General features: G+C 44.1%; 1 protein-coding gene across 2 annotated transcripts; it reads right to left on the reverse strand.

Moving 5' to 3' along the window:
- Positions 1 to 740: 740 nt before the first annotated feature.
- Positions 741 to 12,980, reverse strand: LOC136505381 (serine/threonine-protein phosphatase BSL2 homolog). 2 transcript variants are annotated; one of them, XM_066500530.1, is made up of 21 exons: positions 12,220 to 12,980; positions 11,165 to 11,225; positions 10,928 to 11,006; positions 10,756 to 10,835; positions 10,583 to 10,677; positions 10,384 to 10,483; positions 9,258 to 9,327; positions 8,546 to 8,647; positions 8,360 to 8,441; positions 7,055 to 7,234; positions 4,129 to 4,396; positions 3,794 to 4,034; positions 3,474 to 3,644; positions 3,031 to 3,269; positions 2,696 to 2,780; positions 2,496 to 2,594; positions 2,176 to 2,375; positions 1,999 to 2,074; positions 1,775 to 1,910; positions 1,549 to 1,688; positions 741 to 1,439 (listed from the first exon to the last, which is right to left on the reverse strand). In XM_066500530.1, the coding sequence occupies exons 1-21, from the start codon at positions 12,608 to 12,610 to the stop codon at positions 1,353 to 1,355; spliced, it is 2,982 nt and encodes a 993-aa protein (XP_066356627.1). In that variant the 5' UTR covers positions 12,611 to 12,980; the 3' UTR covers positions 741 to 1,352. The 2 variants fall into 2 exon arrangements, with proteins under 2 accessions (XP_066356627.1, XP_066356626.1); XM_066500529.1 differs by having other exon boundaries at positions 3,794 to 4,037; positions 12,220 to 12,978.
- Positions 12,981 to 17,533: the final 4,553 nt, after the last annotated feature.

The raw sequence follows: 17,533 nt of genomic DNA on the forward strand, positions 1-17,533 counted from the left end.
TCGGCCGTTACCAGTTCTGTCGCTGTCCACGGCTCCACGCCTAGTGATTCTTTTGTTTAAAAAAAAAACAGAATTGATAACCTTCCACGCCAAATGCTTGGCTGCTTGCTTTGCTAATACTATGTGGCTATGTGCAGTTGCGCACGCTTGCGCTGTGAATTTTGACGCTGCACCATGTTACCAAATCGTAAGAAATAGCAAAAACAAAATACGATCCAATATTTAGTCTGTATGTAGGGTTATGCAGCGTTGTTTGCTCATGTTTAGTTGTACTCTTAAGCAGACTTGCACAGTGCTCAAAGCAAAGTCCAATGCCCTATTATCTAATATACACATACTTGCAGAAGCCTATAGGCACACATATGCTCGCCCCACATACCTCTAGTAGAAACATGAAAATAAAATATGCTTGCTCCACATACCTTTGGTAGAAACATGAAATCTCTGCTAGAACATAAAGGTGACTTTATGCAACAAAATGTAAACGATCAAACATCATAAAGATACGTTTATATTTACTTGAAAATTGTGCTATATAGTAAGGCCTAATGCAAGCAACCATCAAACCTTAGCGTCCACAGATATGCAGGATAGCATTCGATTAGTCGCCTTGCGCACGTTGCCAGTGTCACGTCCCAGAAGCCCAAAGGTGCACAGCATAAACTCAAAATCGGACAACATATTGCTTCTCTAATAAATCAAATCAAATCAAATCACCAAACCCGTCCATAACCCAAAACTTTGGACAACAGACAACAATATATTGTACACATTCTCAGCACAGGTGACGGGAATTACAACAGGAGGAAGGTGTAAGGTGTGCTGACAGCTGACTCACTGCTAACATAAACAGGCGACAACACTATTATACAAGACCTGACAGTCACATAAGGAAACCCATTTTCCCACTCCATACTTTGCAACATGAGAGACAACACATAAAAATCTACAGAAAATGAATACCTAGTACAATGGACGCTGTTATCCCTTTTGACGCTCGACAAAAAGAACACACACAACCCCCGCTATCCGCTGGCATCTGAGTATGTACAGGCGCGATCTCAGGCAAGACCCTGTGGTTTACCAACACTTGTTCTGTTCTTCTACTTCTCATGTTTGGGGAAAGGATTTGGGGAGCGCTGCCGGCGGTGACTGGTGAATCTTCTCTGGCCTTCGTCTTCAGAGCACCCGCTTAGTCTCGCTCCCTGAAAAGTTTCCTTTCGACGTTGTTTTGGGCTAGCATGTGCTTTCAGCACAGACCGCCTGCATGTGCCCAGGATGCCTGGATATAGCCTCAAGCCACTGGTGGGAGGGAGGCAAGAAATCAATTGTTTCATAACATGGCCAGGCCGCTATATCCAGGCAAGGGAGCCTCGGTCATTGTTGGGTGCTTGAGGGCGGCCCCTGGTTGGTGTTGGCGGTCTGTTGGCATTCAACTCCTGAATTTTATTTCAATAAAATATGGTGTTAGAAATGGCCAAAGCAATAACAGTCACCGCGAATACACCAGTTACCGGTATCTAATATTATACTATAAACCACCATTACCTGCATCCATGTGTCCTCAATATGATGCTCTGGAGAGGTCTCAGGTGACGTAATGGCAGGCGGCAAAGGATGGATGAGTTTTGGAACCACCACCAGATCCCTTCCGAGAACTAAGATTGCACCTGCGTTGTTTGCCGTTCCTGCACGCATACCATATTAAATAACTGGACAATCCAAGTGCATGAGAAAACAGGAAATGAGTCACATCTGAAAAGCTTATGCTTACCACAGTAATTTGTTGCCGAGAAAAGAGTGATCAAGTGACCTTGAGCGAAACGCTCAAAGCCATCCATCACACACTCATGTGCTCGCACAATCAACTGCAGGTCATTGTTGTTGCAGAACTCCATAACTCTATCAGGCTGTGGTGAAAATGCACGTTAAGCGCATAATTCATAAATTATGGGAACCAGCAACAACAAAAAGGGCACAATAACAGATGATACTGACCCCAAAGGTAACAAGTCCAGGGCCCCGTGCATTTGGCCTGAGTCCCTCTACACTATCATTCTCAGTTGGATCAGACCTTTAGCATCAAACAAATAAATCATTAATCATGACATCAACAAATGATAAACAAGGATCTTGCAATAATAATCTGACAACAGTAGCAGTTCAAATACTGACCATAGAAGATCCATCAGAACAACTGAGCCTGCTTCCATGGTAATTGGTCTTTGAAGATTTTCAATTTGCTCTATATGGTTGATGGACCGACCAATACCACCATGCATACAAATTATCTTCTTTTCTATTAGTGCAGCCAAAGGAAGCCAATTAAATAACCTGTTCACACGATGCCAGGTCCAGATTCCATCCCGCTCACCCTTTTAGTGGCAAATAAAATAACACATGTCAGCAGATTTTTTTTTTTTTGAAATGATGTCAGCAGAACATAGGACAGGCATGTATAGAGGACAGCAAAGATTGAACCACAAACTCATTACCATTCTCTCTATGCACTCTATTCGGAACCCAAAAAGAGCATTGATATCCGCTGCTTCATGATTCCCTCGAATTAAATGAACATTGTGAGGATATTCAACCTGAATTATACAGTGAACATGATTTTAATTTTTTTTAGAAAGAAATGATGCCTGATGAAAAGGCACAGCTGCAATGCATATTTGCAGCCTAGTAAGACTACCTTCAGTGCAAGGAGAAGACTGATTGTCTCCAGACTATGCTGACCACGATCGACATAATCTCCCAAGAAAAGATAATCTATGTAACTGCATTTTTTTAGTTAAAAAAAGTACATACGAAGTCAGGAGAGCCTGCTACATAAATATCAGGAGCATTTATATCACATAATAAATGAAGAACTTCAACTTTACATCGAGATTTCTATTATTTCTTTTACAGAATAGGCATTTAGGGAGTCTCGGAAACCAAAATAGTTTAGAGTTCCAGATTCCAAAACAATATTAGCCAAATCCAGGAAATAGAGAAAAAAAAAGAAACAAATCACAAAATACTCACGCAATATCTCCAGCTGTTGAAGGAGCACCGTATTCATCAAATAAGCGAATGAGGTCACCAAATTGACCATGCAGATCACCAAATATCTTAATGGGAGCTTTTAGCTGTAAGACGCTAGGTTCACTTGAAAATATTCTTTCAGCACTATCACATAGATCTGCAATCTCATTGCAGTCAAGAAAGAACTGCCTTTGCACAGGGGGCTTCCAACCACGAGGTTTCAGAAGAGAAGCAATTACCTGGATAATTGGGCCACAAAATATAATTAGGTGAGTAATTAGCAAAGCAATATAGAAATCTTCATCTTAGAGAAAACATCATCTGAAGTGCTTGTTTTTGAGCAGAAGCCATTACGATAATAACTCTTCAGTTTCAAATAAGTATTTCTAGCACATGTTGCTTTTGATATATAATCTTATGCGTAATAGAAAATTTTAGAATACCTTTTTGGGCACACTATTAATAGACATTTGTCGATCTAGTAATTTCCTTGCCGCAGTTGCATTCTCAGGGGTGCCATAAATGACCCTTCTACCTTCATTCTCAAACTGGTCAATCGACAGCTGTCTAACCATGCCACCTAAGGCACCTCCAGTTTCTGCTGCTACCACAACCTACAAGACCAAAATATGTGACTAGTGTCAAAACAAATAAGAACTACTTTCGGGCAATGACTTCTAAGATAAAACATATTGAATGTCTAAATAAGAATAGAATAATTAAATTTAAACAAGAAGCAAAATGAACTACGTTTTCAACTCACTGCTCTATGGTGCAACCGAACCCCAGGAGGTGGTGTTGAATTGTTCACAAGAGCAGGATCTGGTTTTATGAGGCTTGAATTTTGCTTGGTACTTGGTGCAGCATCTGGAGACTGTTCCCTGTCAGGTGAATGCTCCATCTCACCGTTAACTTGCCTAGCCTTTACAGCAGCTAAAGTAGCACTGATTGCCTCAGCCTCTGCAGCTGATGCTTCAACCAAATAATCAACACCTTTGCTCAATCTTCTGCACAGAAAATAAGTTTGGAACACACATCTCAATGCATAGAAACTTCAAAGAAAACTCAGTTCTGGTCTAGGAGACAAATGATCCAAACCTCTGTCCCTGGATAATGGCATTCTCAGGACTAATATCAGTATACATGTCCCCATTGACCGGAGGAGCAACCGGAGTCCCAAGAACAACAGCTCCATCAGGACTTGAAACTGTAACTGTTTGTCCTGATTGTTCATCGTTGTAGGCATATCTACCAGCTTCTCTTTGTACATTTGCAGATGCAGCAGCAGCTGCTGCATGATTAGCTGCACTGGTTGTTTCAGCAGCAGCAAGATCTTCAGCAACTAGGAGGTCATCTAGCAGCACACCTGTGGAGCAATTGCATTAGATTTGGTATCAATAGACTAAGATAATCAACCTATGTATCTGAGACAAAAAGAAATGTCAGAAATGCAGTCCCAAAAACCACATCTAGAAGAACTCTTAGGAGTTGCACGGTGATGAGCATAGTCAAAATTCTAATTATGTTTGTGCTAATCACTTGGTACCCGAAATTCCTAATATCTTCTCCAAGATGAAAAGGATTATAAGGAATGTGTATCCAACGAGCATATCCAGTAAAGATGTCTCAAGAGTAACATTAAAAGGAAGCACATGTGTCTGATAACTGACAGGAACATGGCAGATTCTTAAGCTTCATGCATAAGAACGTCACTTACGTGATCAAAATAAATCAAATCACAGAGGAAACTATGTACAAATGTATATATCATTCAATAATGGAACCAATACCAAGTACATGGCATGGGGCTGATGTGAACAATTACTATTACTGCCAAGGATCCATCTCAGTAGAACAATCAATGCAACTGAGACACAGTTACTCAACAATCAAGAAATGAAATTAAATTGCATACAATTAAGTTCAGAATTAACCTTCTGTTCTCTTAAACCTTAGTATCAAATTTTGTAAATAAGGAAAAATCATCTGTAAGTAAATGTCTGGCACTGTAAATGCAGGAAATCTGATCTATAACATAGTAACATCAATCAATAACTTCAGCTAACCAAAAAATTACCGATGAAGGTATGTGCATCAAACAAGAAGCAAGTAGCATTCGAAAAGACCAAGTATGTGTAGCTTATACAACAATGGCCAGTCACCTGAAGTTGAAAAATATAATGCAAGGGCAGCTTCAGGTGATTAACCTTGATTTATTTATCTGCTGGAATCTATATCAAGAATTGTTTCTTCAACAACAACAACAACAACAACAACAAAGCCTTTAAGTCCCAAACAAGTTGGGGTAGGCTAGAGTTGAAACCCATCAGAAGCAATCAAGGTTCAGGCACGTGAATAGCTGTCTTCCAAGCACTCCTATCTAAGGCTAAGTCTTTGGGTATATTCCATCCTTTCAAGTCTCCTTTTATTGCCTCTACCCAAGTCAACTTCGGTCTTCCTCTGCCTCTCTTCACGTTACTGTCCTGGCTTAGGATTCCGCTACGCACCGGTGCATCTGGAGGTCTCCGTTGCACATGTCCAAACCATCTCAACCGGTGTTGGACAAGCTTTTCTTCAATTGGCGCTACCCCTAATCTCTCACGTATATCATCATTCCGAACTCGATCCTTTCTTGTATGACCGCAAATCCAACGCAACATACGCATTTCCGCGACACTTAGCTGTTGAACATGTCGTCTTTTCGTAGGCCAACATTCTGCACCATACAACATAGCAGGTCTAATCGCCGTCCTATAAAACTTGCCTTTTAGCTTCTGTGGTACCCTTTTGTCGCATAGGACACCAGACGTTTGCCGCCACTTCATCCACCCTGCTTTGATTCTATGGCTAACATCTTCATCAATATCCCCGTCCCTCTGTAGCATTGATCCTAAATATCGAAAGGTATCCTTCCTAGGCACTACTTGACCTTCCAAACTAACATCTTCCTCCTCCCGAGTAGTAGTGCCGAAATCACATCTCATATACTCAGTTTTAGTTCTACTGAGTCTAAAACCTTTGGACTCCAAAGTCTCCCGCCATAACTCCAGTTTCTGGTTCACTCCTGTCCGGCTTTCATCAACTAGCACTACATCGTCCGCGAAAAGCATACACCAAGGGATGTCCCCTTGTATGTCCCTTGTGACCTCATCCATCACTAAAGCAAACAAATAAGGGCTCAAAGCTGACCCTTGATGTAGTCCTATCCTAATCGGGAAGTCATCCGTGTCTCCATCACTTGTTCGAACTCTAGTCACAACATTGTTGTACATGTCCTTAATGAGCCCGACGTACTTCGTTGGGACTTTATGTTTGTCCAAAGCCCACCACATAACATTCCTTGGTATTTTATCATAAGCCTTCTCCAAGTCAATAAAAACCATGTGTAGGTCCTTCTTCTCCCTATACCGCTCCATAACTTGTCTTACTAAGAAAATGGCTTCCATGGTTGACCTTCCGGGCATGAAACCAAATTGGTTCATAGAGACCCGCGTTATTGCTCTCAAGCGATGCTCGATAACTCTTTCCCATAGCTTCATAGTATGGCTCATCAACTTAATTCCCCGGTAATTCGTACAACTTTGAATATCCCCTTTATTCTTGTAGATCGGTACCAATATACCAAGAATTGTTTCTTCAATATATATAAAAAGGGCGTACCCAGTGCAGAGAGCTTCCTGCTCTGTGCGGGGTCTGGGGAAGGGTGTCAGTGGCAAGCCTTACCCTCGCCTGTGCAATGCGAGGAGACCGCGACTCGAACCCGGGACCTTCCGATCACAGGCGGTGAGACTCTACCACTTGCACCAGGCCCGCCCTTCTGTTTCTTCAATATATATGCTCCAGGAAATTTGAAGCAATCCAATTCAGTAATCAATTTCATGCAAACAAGAGAAATCAATGTTTTTCCATAAAAAATAGGACAGGTTCAGTCAGAGAAAACAGGACACACGTGGCAAGAGGGGAGCAGAGATGTATGATACTTGATATCAGAAATTAGATGAACTAAGAGACTGAAGTGTCTTACCTCCCCGTAAACCTCCATAAACAAATATCAGATCACCAACAGCGGCAGCTGCATGCCTGCACCGCCTTGTAAGCTCTACAGAAGCATCACCACCTGCTGCATCTGCACTATATCTTCCTGTCCTTGGAGTTGTAACTACTGATTTGGTATCACACCAAACTCCAGCAGCAGTGTCCAACACTGAAAAGGCAGCATGGCACAGAAACTAAGTAGATAGACATGGAAATAGAAATATTACTTACATAAAAGATTGAGTGGTCAATGCTGAAAGTACTGACCATGTTCAGGTATTTTACAAACCATATGCTTTAATGAAAAAGGTCATTTGCATTACAAGTAGCCAGTAACGACACAAGTACTTGTATTTTAGGTTCAAGAAAACGCTAGGCGCTAGGCAGGCGCCTAGGATGCGTAAACGTAGATTAAACGCGATTAAACGTTAGTACGTATTAGGAGATTTGGTTGTATAAATGTAAAAGAATAAATAGAAAAGGAAGAGCAATGTCATCACAGCCCACTCGGCCCACTAAGGCAGGAAGCCCATTAACCCATATAAACACTCACGATACCCTACCACCACTGATTCCAGCAGCCAATCGCCCAATCCTCTCTCACACAGCCCCGCCGCCGCCACTCCGCCGGCTTGCCCGCATGTTCCTGTCCGTCGCTCCCCCTCTCGATGGTGCGCCCCCTCTGCTCCTCCTGCGCTCGCCCCGTCCGCTCTTCCATGCGCGCACCTCAACTCTGCCCATGCGCACCCTGTCCTCTCCCTCTCCATGGCACCTCTGCTTCGGCTGCGCACATGGAGAAATCGAGCAGAAGGGGCTAAGTCCAGCAGGGGGTGAGCGAAATCGAGCAACGTGGACACCACGAGGTAGGCATAGAAGGAATCATAATCCAACGAACCATTTTGCCATCCTAATCTCGTTTCTTCTCTTCCTTTCTTTGCCATCCATGGGTTCTGGTAGTTCATGGTGCGTTTAATTGAACACCTATGGCCTAGGCGAGACAATGGGTCTCCGCCTAGCATTTAAGCGCGCCTAAACGTACGATTAATGACATTTTTTCGAACCTTGCTTGTATTTACTAATCAACCATAGCAGCATATGAGCAATTTACCAACAACAAAAACTACAACGTTGAGCTTAGTAAAAGATAGTAATTATTTCTAAATTACTTTTCTGCTAGTAACCTGCAAAGAAACTGAGATCTATATGTTGACTTGTAATAGACGTGGTATAATTTGCAATCGATTATCGAATACCATGAAAATATGCTGACCAAAGAAAGTTCAAAATATGGAACCTGCAACACTTGAGGAGTCTTCTACCATGCGACCACCCCCAAGAGCCCCTCCTGAGACATGAAGCCGTGCATTGACAAAAACCTATTGCAACAGAAGAAAAAAAACATTACATTAACAACACTTTGGATAAATCTCAACTTCAAATAAATAAGTGAAAATAGGGAACAAATAAGTAGACAACTTACAGCTGCATGTTGATATCTGGGTGATGGAGACACACCAGGGGCAATTGCCCACTCCCAGCGCCCATCTCTATGCTTAGCAAGCCCATATGCACTCGATAGGGGCTGATGATCAGAGTCAAGGGGGAAAAGACAAAAGAATGTCATTATTTGTGACTAAGTATGCTTTGCAAAGGAAATTAGACACAGGGACCACTGTAGTTTCAAAATCCAGTGCAATTACAGAAAGTCCCATCTTAGAGGTCTTTAATTTGATTCAATAGTAGCATGCTGATCAAGTGGATACAGATTTAGTTTCATGGCCAGGTGAGCAGGATTTTTTTCGGACTGATCCAAAGTTCATATAGGACACAATTTTGTAGGTAACTGACTCAAACATACCATTATGGATTCTGTACACTTGAAAATCACTTTAAAAGAACTCATCCAATGTCACAGAAAAGGATGTGATAACAAGACTAAAAAGAAAAATATGCATCATATAACAGACGGTGCTTCTAACTATCATTCATCTAATTACCAGAAATGCCACATGAACCCTTATGCAACTTAAGCTGCCTTTAACTCCAAAAAACAGAGACAGGCAAATTTAATACCCTATACTCCTATTAGAATAAATTATAAATGGTCAAGCAACCAAATATCCCCAATCAGCAACTCCTAAATTTTGCTAGACTACAGGAGATGCTACTCCCACAAATAACATGGCACTTACCACACTATTTGCATCCCTTCCACCACAAAGCAAAAGGAGGCCATCAGAACGGGCACTAGCAGTTGCATACCTGTGCATCACCATGTAATACAGTTAACAGAGAACACACAGGGAAAGAAACATATATACATTCAGCAGCTTACAGAAATATGGTTTGAGCAGATTATCTCACTACAACAAATAACTAGATGTGGAGTATAGTCGGTAGCGGAAGGTTCCATCCAATCAGATGTATGGTGTTTGTCATACAAATAGACTGAACAAAACTTTCTTCGTAGTTTTAGCACAGCTTTGTAAGACAACAATAATATCAGCTGTACAGAGAAAGGTAAGGAAAAAAGACTGATGATGTTATTCTTCTGTGCAGGGGCGATGTGGGTGCTACAGATTATGGAAGGCAAGGTATGACCTGGTTTTCACCAAGGTGCTGATAGATCCAAAGACGATGATGCACAAGCTGATGGCATTGCTGAAGTGCTCAAGGTGCTGGTTCCAGACAAGAAGGCCACGATGGAGGCACAAATGTAGAGTCTGACGCAGCTGGTGGCAAATGTGTAGCCTTGTTCTTTTAAGGCTAAGTGCTGCTTTCTATTTTACTTTCGGTCAAGAGAGTGCTAGTGTCTTAGTGATGCTGGTCCTGTTGGTTTCTGTGATGTGGGAGGAACTGGTTGGAGAGGTGGTATCTGGTTGGTCACGGTAGTTAGAAGTTTGGTTGTCGAAGCTGGTTGTTGAGTCTTCCTATGGTAGGGAGGTTCAGTACTTTTGGTTGTAAACTGGCTTACTCCAGTAACTCCTATTAAGCTTTCAATAAAGCTGGGCCAAGTGGTCTTTGGTTCAAAGAAAAAGTTTTCCATAATTGCCCCAGAAGACATAAAAGCAGTACTAAAACTAACAATGGTGCCAGAACAAGCAGCTGCATACCACACAGAATGATAGAATAAAAAGGGAAGAAAAGCACTGGGAACTTTACTACAAATTATGAAGCAATTTAACATGAATCAAAAGCAGCTCATTAATGTATGCAGCAACATCATGCCATGAATCGAAGTGTTTTAAGCTCATTGATTTAAGTAAGAATCCAAAAGGGTCAAAATTTCCTCATTATTATTGGAGCACTTGCACTTACATGCATGGTGGTGGCCCTTCACCTTCCGGCTCAAGTTTTCTCCATTCATATGGCTTAGCAGCAGTATCAAGGGCCCATACATCTGCCAAGGGCCGTTTTCCTGAAACATCGATGCAGTCTTGCTATCAATATTGGTTAGCTGGAACGATCTGCATGTAGCTATAATCTAGACATGACAGACGCATAAGCAAATTCCTACCATCATTGCCACCAATTGTCAATAAGAATCGCTGCCCAACCAAGGCCATCACATGTCCATACCGTGGACCAGGACCAGGACCTTGAACCACAACTCTGTGAACAAGAAATAGAATGCTCAGCAGATAGTTAAACTAACAGTCCAAATTTAAACCACAGTAGAATATTAACCACCTATGCCATCGCGGTCGTTGTTGTGTAAGATCCAGAACATGAAGGTCCTCAGCTGATAAGCCAGCAGGGCCAATTCCACCCTAAAAGGTAACAAAATACGAAGGGATAGATGACAATCACTGTTGCATCAGCTCTCGTCTGACGACAAAATTGGCACAGCTAAGCTAGGTACCTGAATGACCACCATGGTTCCAACAGCAGTGGCTACATGTGCAGCTCTTGGTGAAGGAGGTTCACCAAGTGGAGTAAGCCTGGCAACATTAATGTTGCGGTCAAATTGAACTAATAAGTGGTACATGATATCCAGAAATGGGCATAAGATCCAACAAACTTGGGAAAAGATAACGACAAAACATAGTATCTGAGCACTGCATTGCACAGAATACAGACAATTCCTGAAACACTGTACCTGGTCCACTTATTTGATAACACATCATAACAATGGACATCCGCGGTGGCACCAGCAAGACCTGTGACAGATCCATACAGAAAACATGGTTATGGAAAGATTTCGTCAACTTTTGCACCTAAAGGAGATAAAATTCCATTTGAACACTGGCTAAGGTCCTGCAACATTTCCAATATTGTTTTGAGTGGTTTATATGGTAGTTGGTACAATAAAAGGTGTGACCCTCTATTATTATTATGCCTCAGAGAACTTGAAAGACATCTGACTTCAGTTCAGCCTACAGTGTTTAGCTTTTGAAGCAGTACATTTCAATCTAGTTCCTAACTACTTCAAGCTTACCCTACAGTGTTCGATGGACCTCTCTAATGTCTGACCACAGCAAAATTTCATAGAAACATTACAATATGGGGCCATTGAATATTCCTTTTACCACAGAATCATAATGCTAATGCAAAAGGATAGCAGCAAAAATAGGCATAAAAGAGAACCATAATGTCCTAATTGTTCTCAATATAAGAATGTCCCACAGGCCACAGCTGTAATAAAAATTCTACTTTGGTGAGTAACTGCAATTAAAAAGTAATAGAGTATTATTGTTCATTGTTCATTAACTAAGCTTGGCAACTCAAACCATGTAAAAGCACCATATTTGGCCCCGAAGTAATAGCATGCACACATGGAGTTACCAAACGACATAGTGCCTTGGCATCTCACTAATAAATTAATAATTACTGTCCAAATCAGACGGCAGTTCAAATTCCGAGCCAGTTATTTGTTTTTATCCTAATCCTACCTATAAGTGCAAGGCGCGGCCAAGGGCCAATTTCACTAAATCGTAACTTAAAATGACTGAAACACTAAAGCCACAATCTCCTCTAGCATATCCCCTAAAGCATTCTATCGCAAAACAAGTTTTTCCCCAGCTACGACTCCAAAGCGAGATTAACAAGCAAACCCTGCCTATTGTTCCCTTTCAATTTGCTTTGAACTCTAGCTCTCAAAAAACTACAATAATCATCTGAAACAAGAGTACGCTGAGGTTGAAGGGGGTATACGGATCCCAGCGCTCCCAGCCGACGAGGGCGGCGTGGCGGAGTTGCCCTCGAGTGCGGTGGCACCACCAAAGAGTATCAGGCGCGGGCCCACATACCCGGGCGAGCCCTCCTCCCCGACTGCCGGCACTGCCGTGAGCGTGTGGCCGCACCGGCACCCCGGCCCGTCCTCCTTCTTGTCCATCGCGGCGTCCACCACCGTGTACCCCGGCGCAGGCCTGGGCCCCGCCACCGGCCCCGGGGACGCGGCCGCGGCCGTGGGCGTCCCGGGCGCGGACGGGGACTGGGACGGGGACGGGGACGCCGTGGGGGTCTCGCTCCCGGACCCTGACACGCCGCCGCGCGCGTCGGAATCGGAGTCGGACTCCGTCGCCATGCGCGAGTCCACGTCCATCGCCGCCGGCCAAGCCTCGCCTCCTGCTGCCCCTAGGGTTTCGCGAGCTGAGCACGGGGATCCCCCCACGCGCGCGCACGAGCTGAGCCTCAGGTAACCGCCGCCTTAGGAAACGGTCGAGCTTGCGGCGGCCGGCGCGGCCGCCATCACCCGGAGATAACCCCTATGATTGGCCGCTCGCCGGCGGCGGCGAGGCGTGGTGGTGGCGCTCCGCGACGAGCGAGACTCGGGTCGGGTCGAGGCGAGGCGATGGGATCGCGAGGGGACGGGGAGGAAGGTAAGCGGAGAGGCCCCTGGGAGATTTGGGAATTGCGCGGGGAGAGTGGTGGTGAGGATGCGGGTGTGGGGGAGGCTGGAAGTGGGAGTGGGAAATGCGGGGGAGGTGGGGGACTCCAGTGGAAAAGAGAAGTGAAGAAGAGACGACGGAGACGACGGAGGACGGACAGGGTCACAGGGAGGTGCGGGTGTAGTGCTGTCTATAGTGTGACAGAATTTTCCCAGGAATATTTGTACAAAAGGTTGGGTTTGTCTCTTGGGATTCTCATTTTCACCCTTCGATTTTGTCGTATATTTTATATGAGGAAAGAGGTGTCATTTTAGTGTCTTTTTTAATTCAAACATTTTGTCGACCAAATAGAGGGAGACGAGACGACTTCAAAATATGTGTTTAATGATCTTGCCGTTAAAGTTAGAGAATATTGGTTTTATAGCATCGAAAGATCACGAGATTCGAAAAATATTATTGAAAGAATTTTGTTACGTAAAATACCACTAAAAGATGCAACTATTGTCTGAAACTAGCATTCCGTCACGTTGAAGGTAATCGTGTCAGCATCGTCGATTCCCGTCCATCTAAAAGCAAAAATAATCCAACTCCCAGCCGCTGGCAAAATGTAGCGCGCGTCGGCAAAGAACTGCGATGGGTACGCGCTGATGGACGACGCGTGCTCCACCAGGCACCAGCCGTCGGGGCGGCCTGGCCTTGGCGCGCCTCACGACCGCCTTCCGCGTGGCGAGGAAGACGGCCACGCCGCCAAGCGCTGCGGCGACGACGGCACTGGGCACGGGCCCGGTATGGTAGAACCGCCTAATCTAATGTCTTCCAAGAGTACTTGTCTTCTATTAGACACTAAGTACTCAAGAGAAGACAATAAACTACGCAGTTCTGTCGAGCACATCCCAAGAAAAAACTCAAAAATCCACATTTTTCCATAAGAATCATAAATGAAAGAATAAAGCTTACATCATTCTTAAGTCATTTCTTACATTACTTTATTACAGTAGCAGAATATTATCTCAATTGATTATAACAGCGAAATATAAAAATATTATAAGAGTTACAGAGAAAACAAAGATTAATTTAATGACATGGTGGAGTATTAACATAGTAAAACATTATATACGAGAGATGCTAGCAGATTTTACATCTTTTCTTATAAAAACCTTTAGTAAGGGTTATAAATAAACACTACGATCGTAGCGTAAAAAGAATCATTTCTAAGCCCACCAAGAGATTTCCACACACAATAGTCAGCTCTATGTATCCTCCGATCACCTGCAACAAGGGGAATAAAACCCTGAGTACTCGATTGTACTCAGCAAGACTTACCCGACAGAAAGAAAATAAAATACTCTAAAAATATGTAAGGCTTATTTAGCTTGTGAGTTATTACACTGCGGAAGCATTACTAAATGTACGTCCTTATATTAAATTTTATTAGCAGTCATCATTAGTTCATTAACTATCCATTCTATGTAAGCTCATATGCTACTTTCAAACAGGTGGTTAGCAATTAGAACCATTTTACCATCTTTCATATTCCACTTCTTACTACGGTGCTAAACCATAGCCAAGTCAGTATCGTCTTATAGAAACGACGATTCGTGAATCAATGTATCTCAGCTGGGTACCCTGAAACACACGCCTCGTTTGTACCTCAGTCACCAACAAGACTAACCCGTTCCACTCCTATCAAGGAGTTCAGGTCTCCGTCCAAACTTGGACTTTAAACCCCCAACACTTTAGACCCGGTCTTAGTATGGTGCTTAGACTTTCACTTTTTCCCGCCTCCAATTAGTCGGTCCGAAAAAGAGCCGGAACCCACGACAAGAGCGTAATAAGCATTCCCGCTCCCATAAGCAAGTATGTGTTCAGGATAATAAGTCTATGACCTGACTACCATCCGCAGCAACGGACGGTCCTCAATCGATATAGGCGGAACAAGTGCAATCTGAGCCTCGTTCGAATGTCTAACCAAGTCCAGATCCAAAGTATCATTCCGCTCGGTCTCCAATTATCATCCTAATATATATTCCATGTGATAGTAATATGGTAATAACAACAATAATATATTTTCTATCTCTCGCGAGTGACATGTAATCACTCAACTTCTACCGGATCCTATAGCATAACAATCTACATGATCCTGACATACTAGTAGGACTCATAGGATAAGGATATATATATATATATATATATATATATATATATATATATATATATATATATATATATATGCAAGTGGTTTTCATTCAACTCCTTAAAACTTAATGCACACGTATAAAATAAAAGTGCAGAATAATAGGGGTTATGCACCAGAGCTTGTCTGGGTAAGATATAACCAAAAGTTAGCATTACATCGTAGTGACACGATCATCAAGGCACCATCTTTTTCGCTACTTCGATCGACTCTATGATCCATCGTTGTTCCTATTATGATATACATGGATACAACGAAGAGACGTAATTAATCAACGGTAACCGCAACTCTTAAAAATACGATTACGCCTCTCAAGCTAACGAGATAGCTCTAACGACTAACGTACTAGACTACGTACCACGCTGTCTAGCGAGGCTTCGTCTCCGAAAAATGTTATAGTTTTAAAATCCTAAGGTGTTTCGGTATTTTATTGATTAAATATATATTTTTGAACTAGGGCTCATTTAGCTACCTTAGCAACTAATTAATATGGAGCTACAAAAATTATAGTGAGCACCTAATAATGTTATGAATTTACTGTGAAAGTTTCAAAGCCAACAATATCACCAATTTATCACAACAATTCCTACAAGTTTATATCTTATAATATTAAGCATTTCAAATTAATTAGATAACTCCTAAAAATATTATAAAACTATGTGAATAAAATATACTAGCAGATATATCATGATTTTAGAAACCTAACACAATTAGTTTCATAATTTTTGGCCAACTACACAAATTTATATTGTATTTACAAGTTTGTCTTAAAAACTAAATTAGAAAATGCTTTAGAAAACAAAAAGAGCCGGTGGCAAGCATTCGACCCAGCAGACCCGGTGGCCCAGCGCGGAACGCGGCCCACGTGCGAGACAGCCCACGGCGGGGAGCCCGCGCTAGCACTTTAGCAAATGAGCCCTCGGACTTTTTCCGAACCACGACTAGATCCTAATACTATTTCTTCCTTTCTTTGACGAATTCACTTAACCCCCTGGATTTTTTCAAATTTCTCCATGCGCACCCCCCGACCATCCCGTGCACGGCAGCGCGGCGAGCGGTGGCACTAGGCGTCCACGCCGGCCACCAGAGGCCTACGCGGACCCATTTAGCGGGTCGGTCACCATCTACAGCTAAACGCGCAAGGATGGGCGGCGATTAGGGACTTAGAGATGCACTAACGCGAGCTGCAGTGACGAGCGGCTATCCGCGGTGGCGGCGCGTCTATCCTGACGACCTATGGCGCCATTGGAGGAAAGGGGTTAGCAAATAAGCACCATTAGCTCGCCGGGATTCGAGCTGCGGTTGCGGCTGAGGCGAAGGGGTGCCGAGATGGCCTAGCCACTTGCGACCGATCCACGTAGCGGTGTTCCAAGCACGATACCGACGCGTCACTACACCGATGGTGAGCTTCCTGGCTAAAACCGTGCGAGCACTAGAGGCGCGTGAGTCAAGGCGAGTTCAGAGCCACAAGCAATTGAACTATTACCTCTCCAATCCTACCTCTCTCCCTAGTCCAAGGTCACGACGGCAAACATGGCCCACGACGAGCTAATCACCGAATTATCGTGGCGTAGGACTCTCCCATGGCCAGATGCGGTTGAGGCGGCTAGCTTGCTCTCCCTGCTACTTACTTACGTGAGGAGATGGGCTGAGAAACCATGGGCTAGGCAAATTTGAAAGGCGGGGCGCAGTGCCCAGGCTGAGACCACATCGTGGGGAAAAGCATGCGGATGAGCTCGAGCGGTAGGGCGTGTTAAAGCGGGGCTCTGGTCGACGGTGGCAGAGCGAGCTCATGCACATAGGTGAGGAGACTGGGGGAGGCTTGGCGCGACACGCTTGAATTGGAGTGGCCAGACCCGAGCAGGTCGCACTAGCGTCGGCTAGCGGGGCGGGACAGGGAAACGTCTCATCACCACGGTGATCGGGGTCGTCGACCTAGACACGGTGACAGCGGCACATGCCAGAGGCTCAACACGGTAGGTAGGACGAGGGGTGGGGCAGAAGCCACGTCGACCGAGCGAAGGTAGCCGCAGCCTCGGCTCGGCCCAGTGCACGACACAGCGGGAGCCAAACTGTGGCCAACCGGGGCTGGCCATTGCCAGGCCGTGGCGATACGTGGCACCAACCGTGCACACAAGCTGGCCCGCGGCCATGACCCAACCATGGCGTGAGACCGACGCCCACAGCTTCCACACGCGGTGATTGCGGACTTAGGCCGAGCGGCTACGCTCGGTGCCGTGCACGCATTTTAAAGGGAAGCAAAGATAGCTGGTTACCTCGATTGAAACTCAACCAATTTCGCTGACCCAGAGCCAACACTGCCAGCCATCTAGCGAAGCAATCGTCACAACCATAGAGCAACCATAGAGGGAGATAAAAGGATGCCAACATGGGCTCGTCGCTGGAGTGTCGGTTCACGAACAGAGTGCCAACAATGTGGTTA

The sequence above is a fragment of the Miscanthus floridulus genome, chromosome 14, assembly GCF_019320115.1.
Source record: "Miscanthus floridulus cultivar M001 chromosome 14, ASM1932011v1, whole genome shotgun sequence".
Taxonomy (NCBI): Eukaryota; Viridiplantae; Streptophyta; class Magnoliopsida; order Poales; family Poaceae; genus Miscanthus; species Miscanthus floridulus.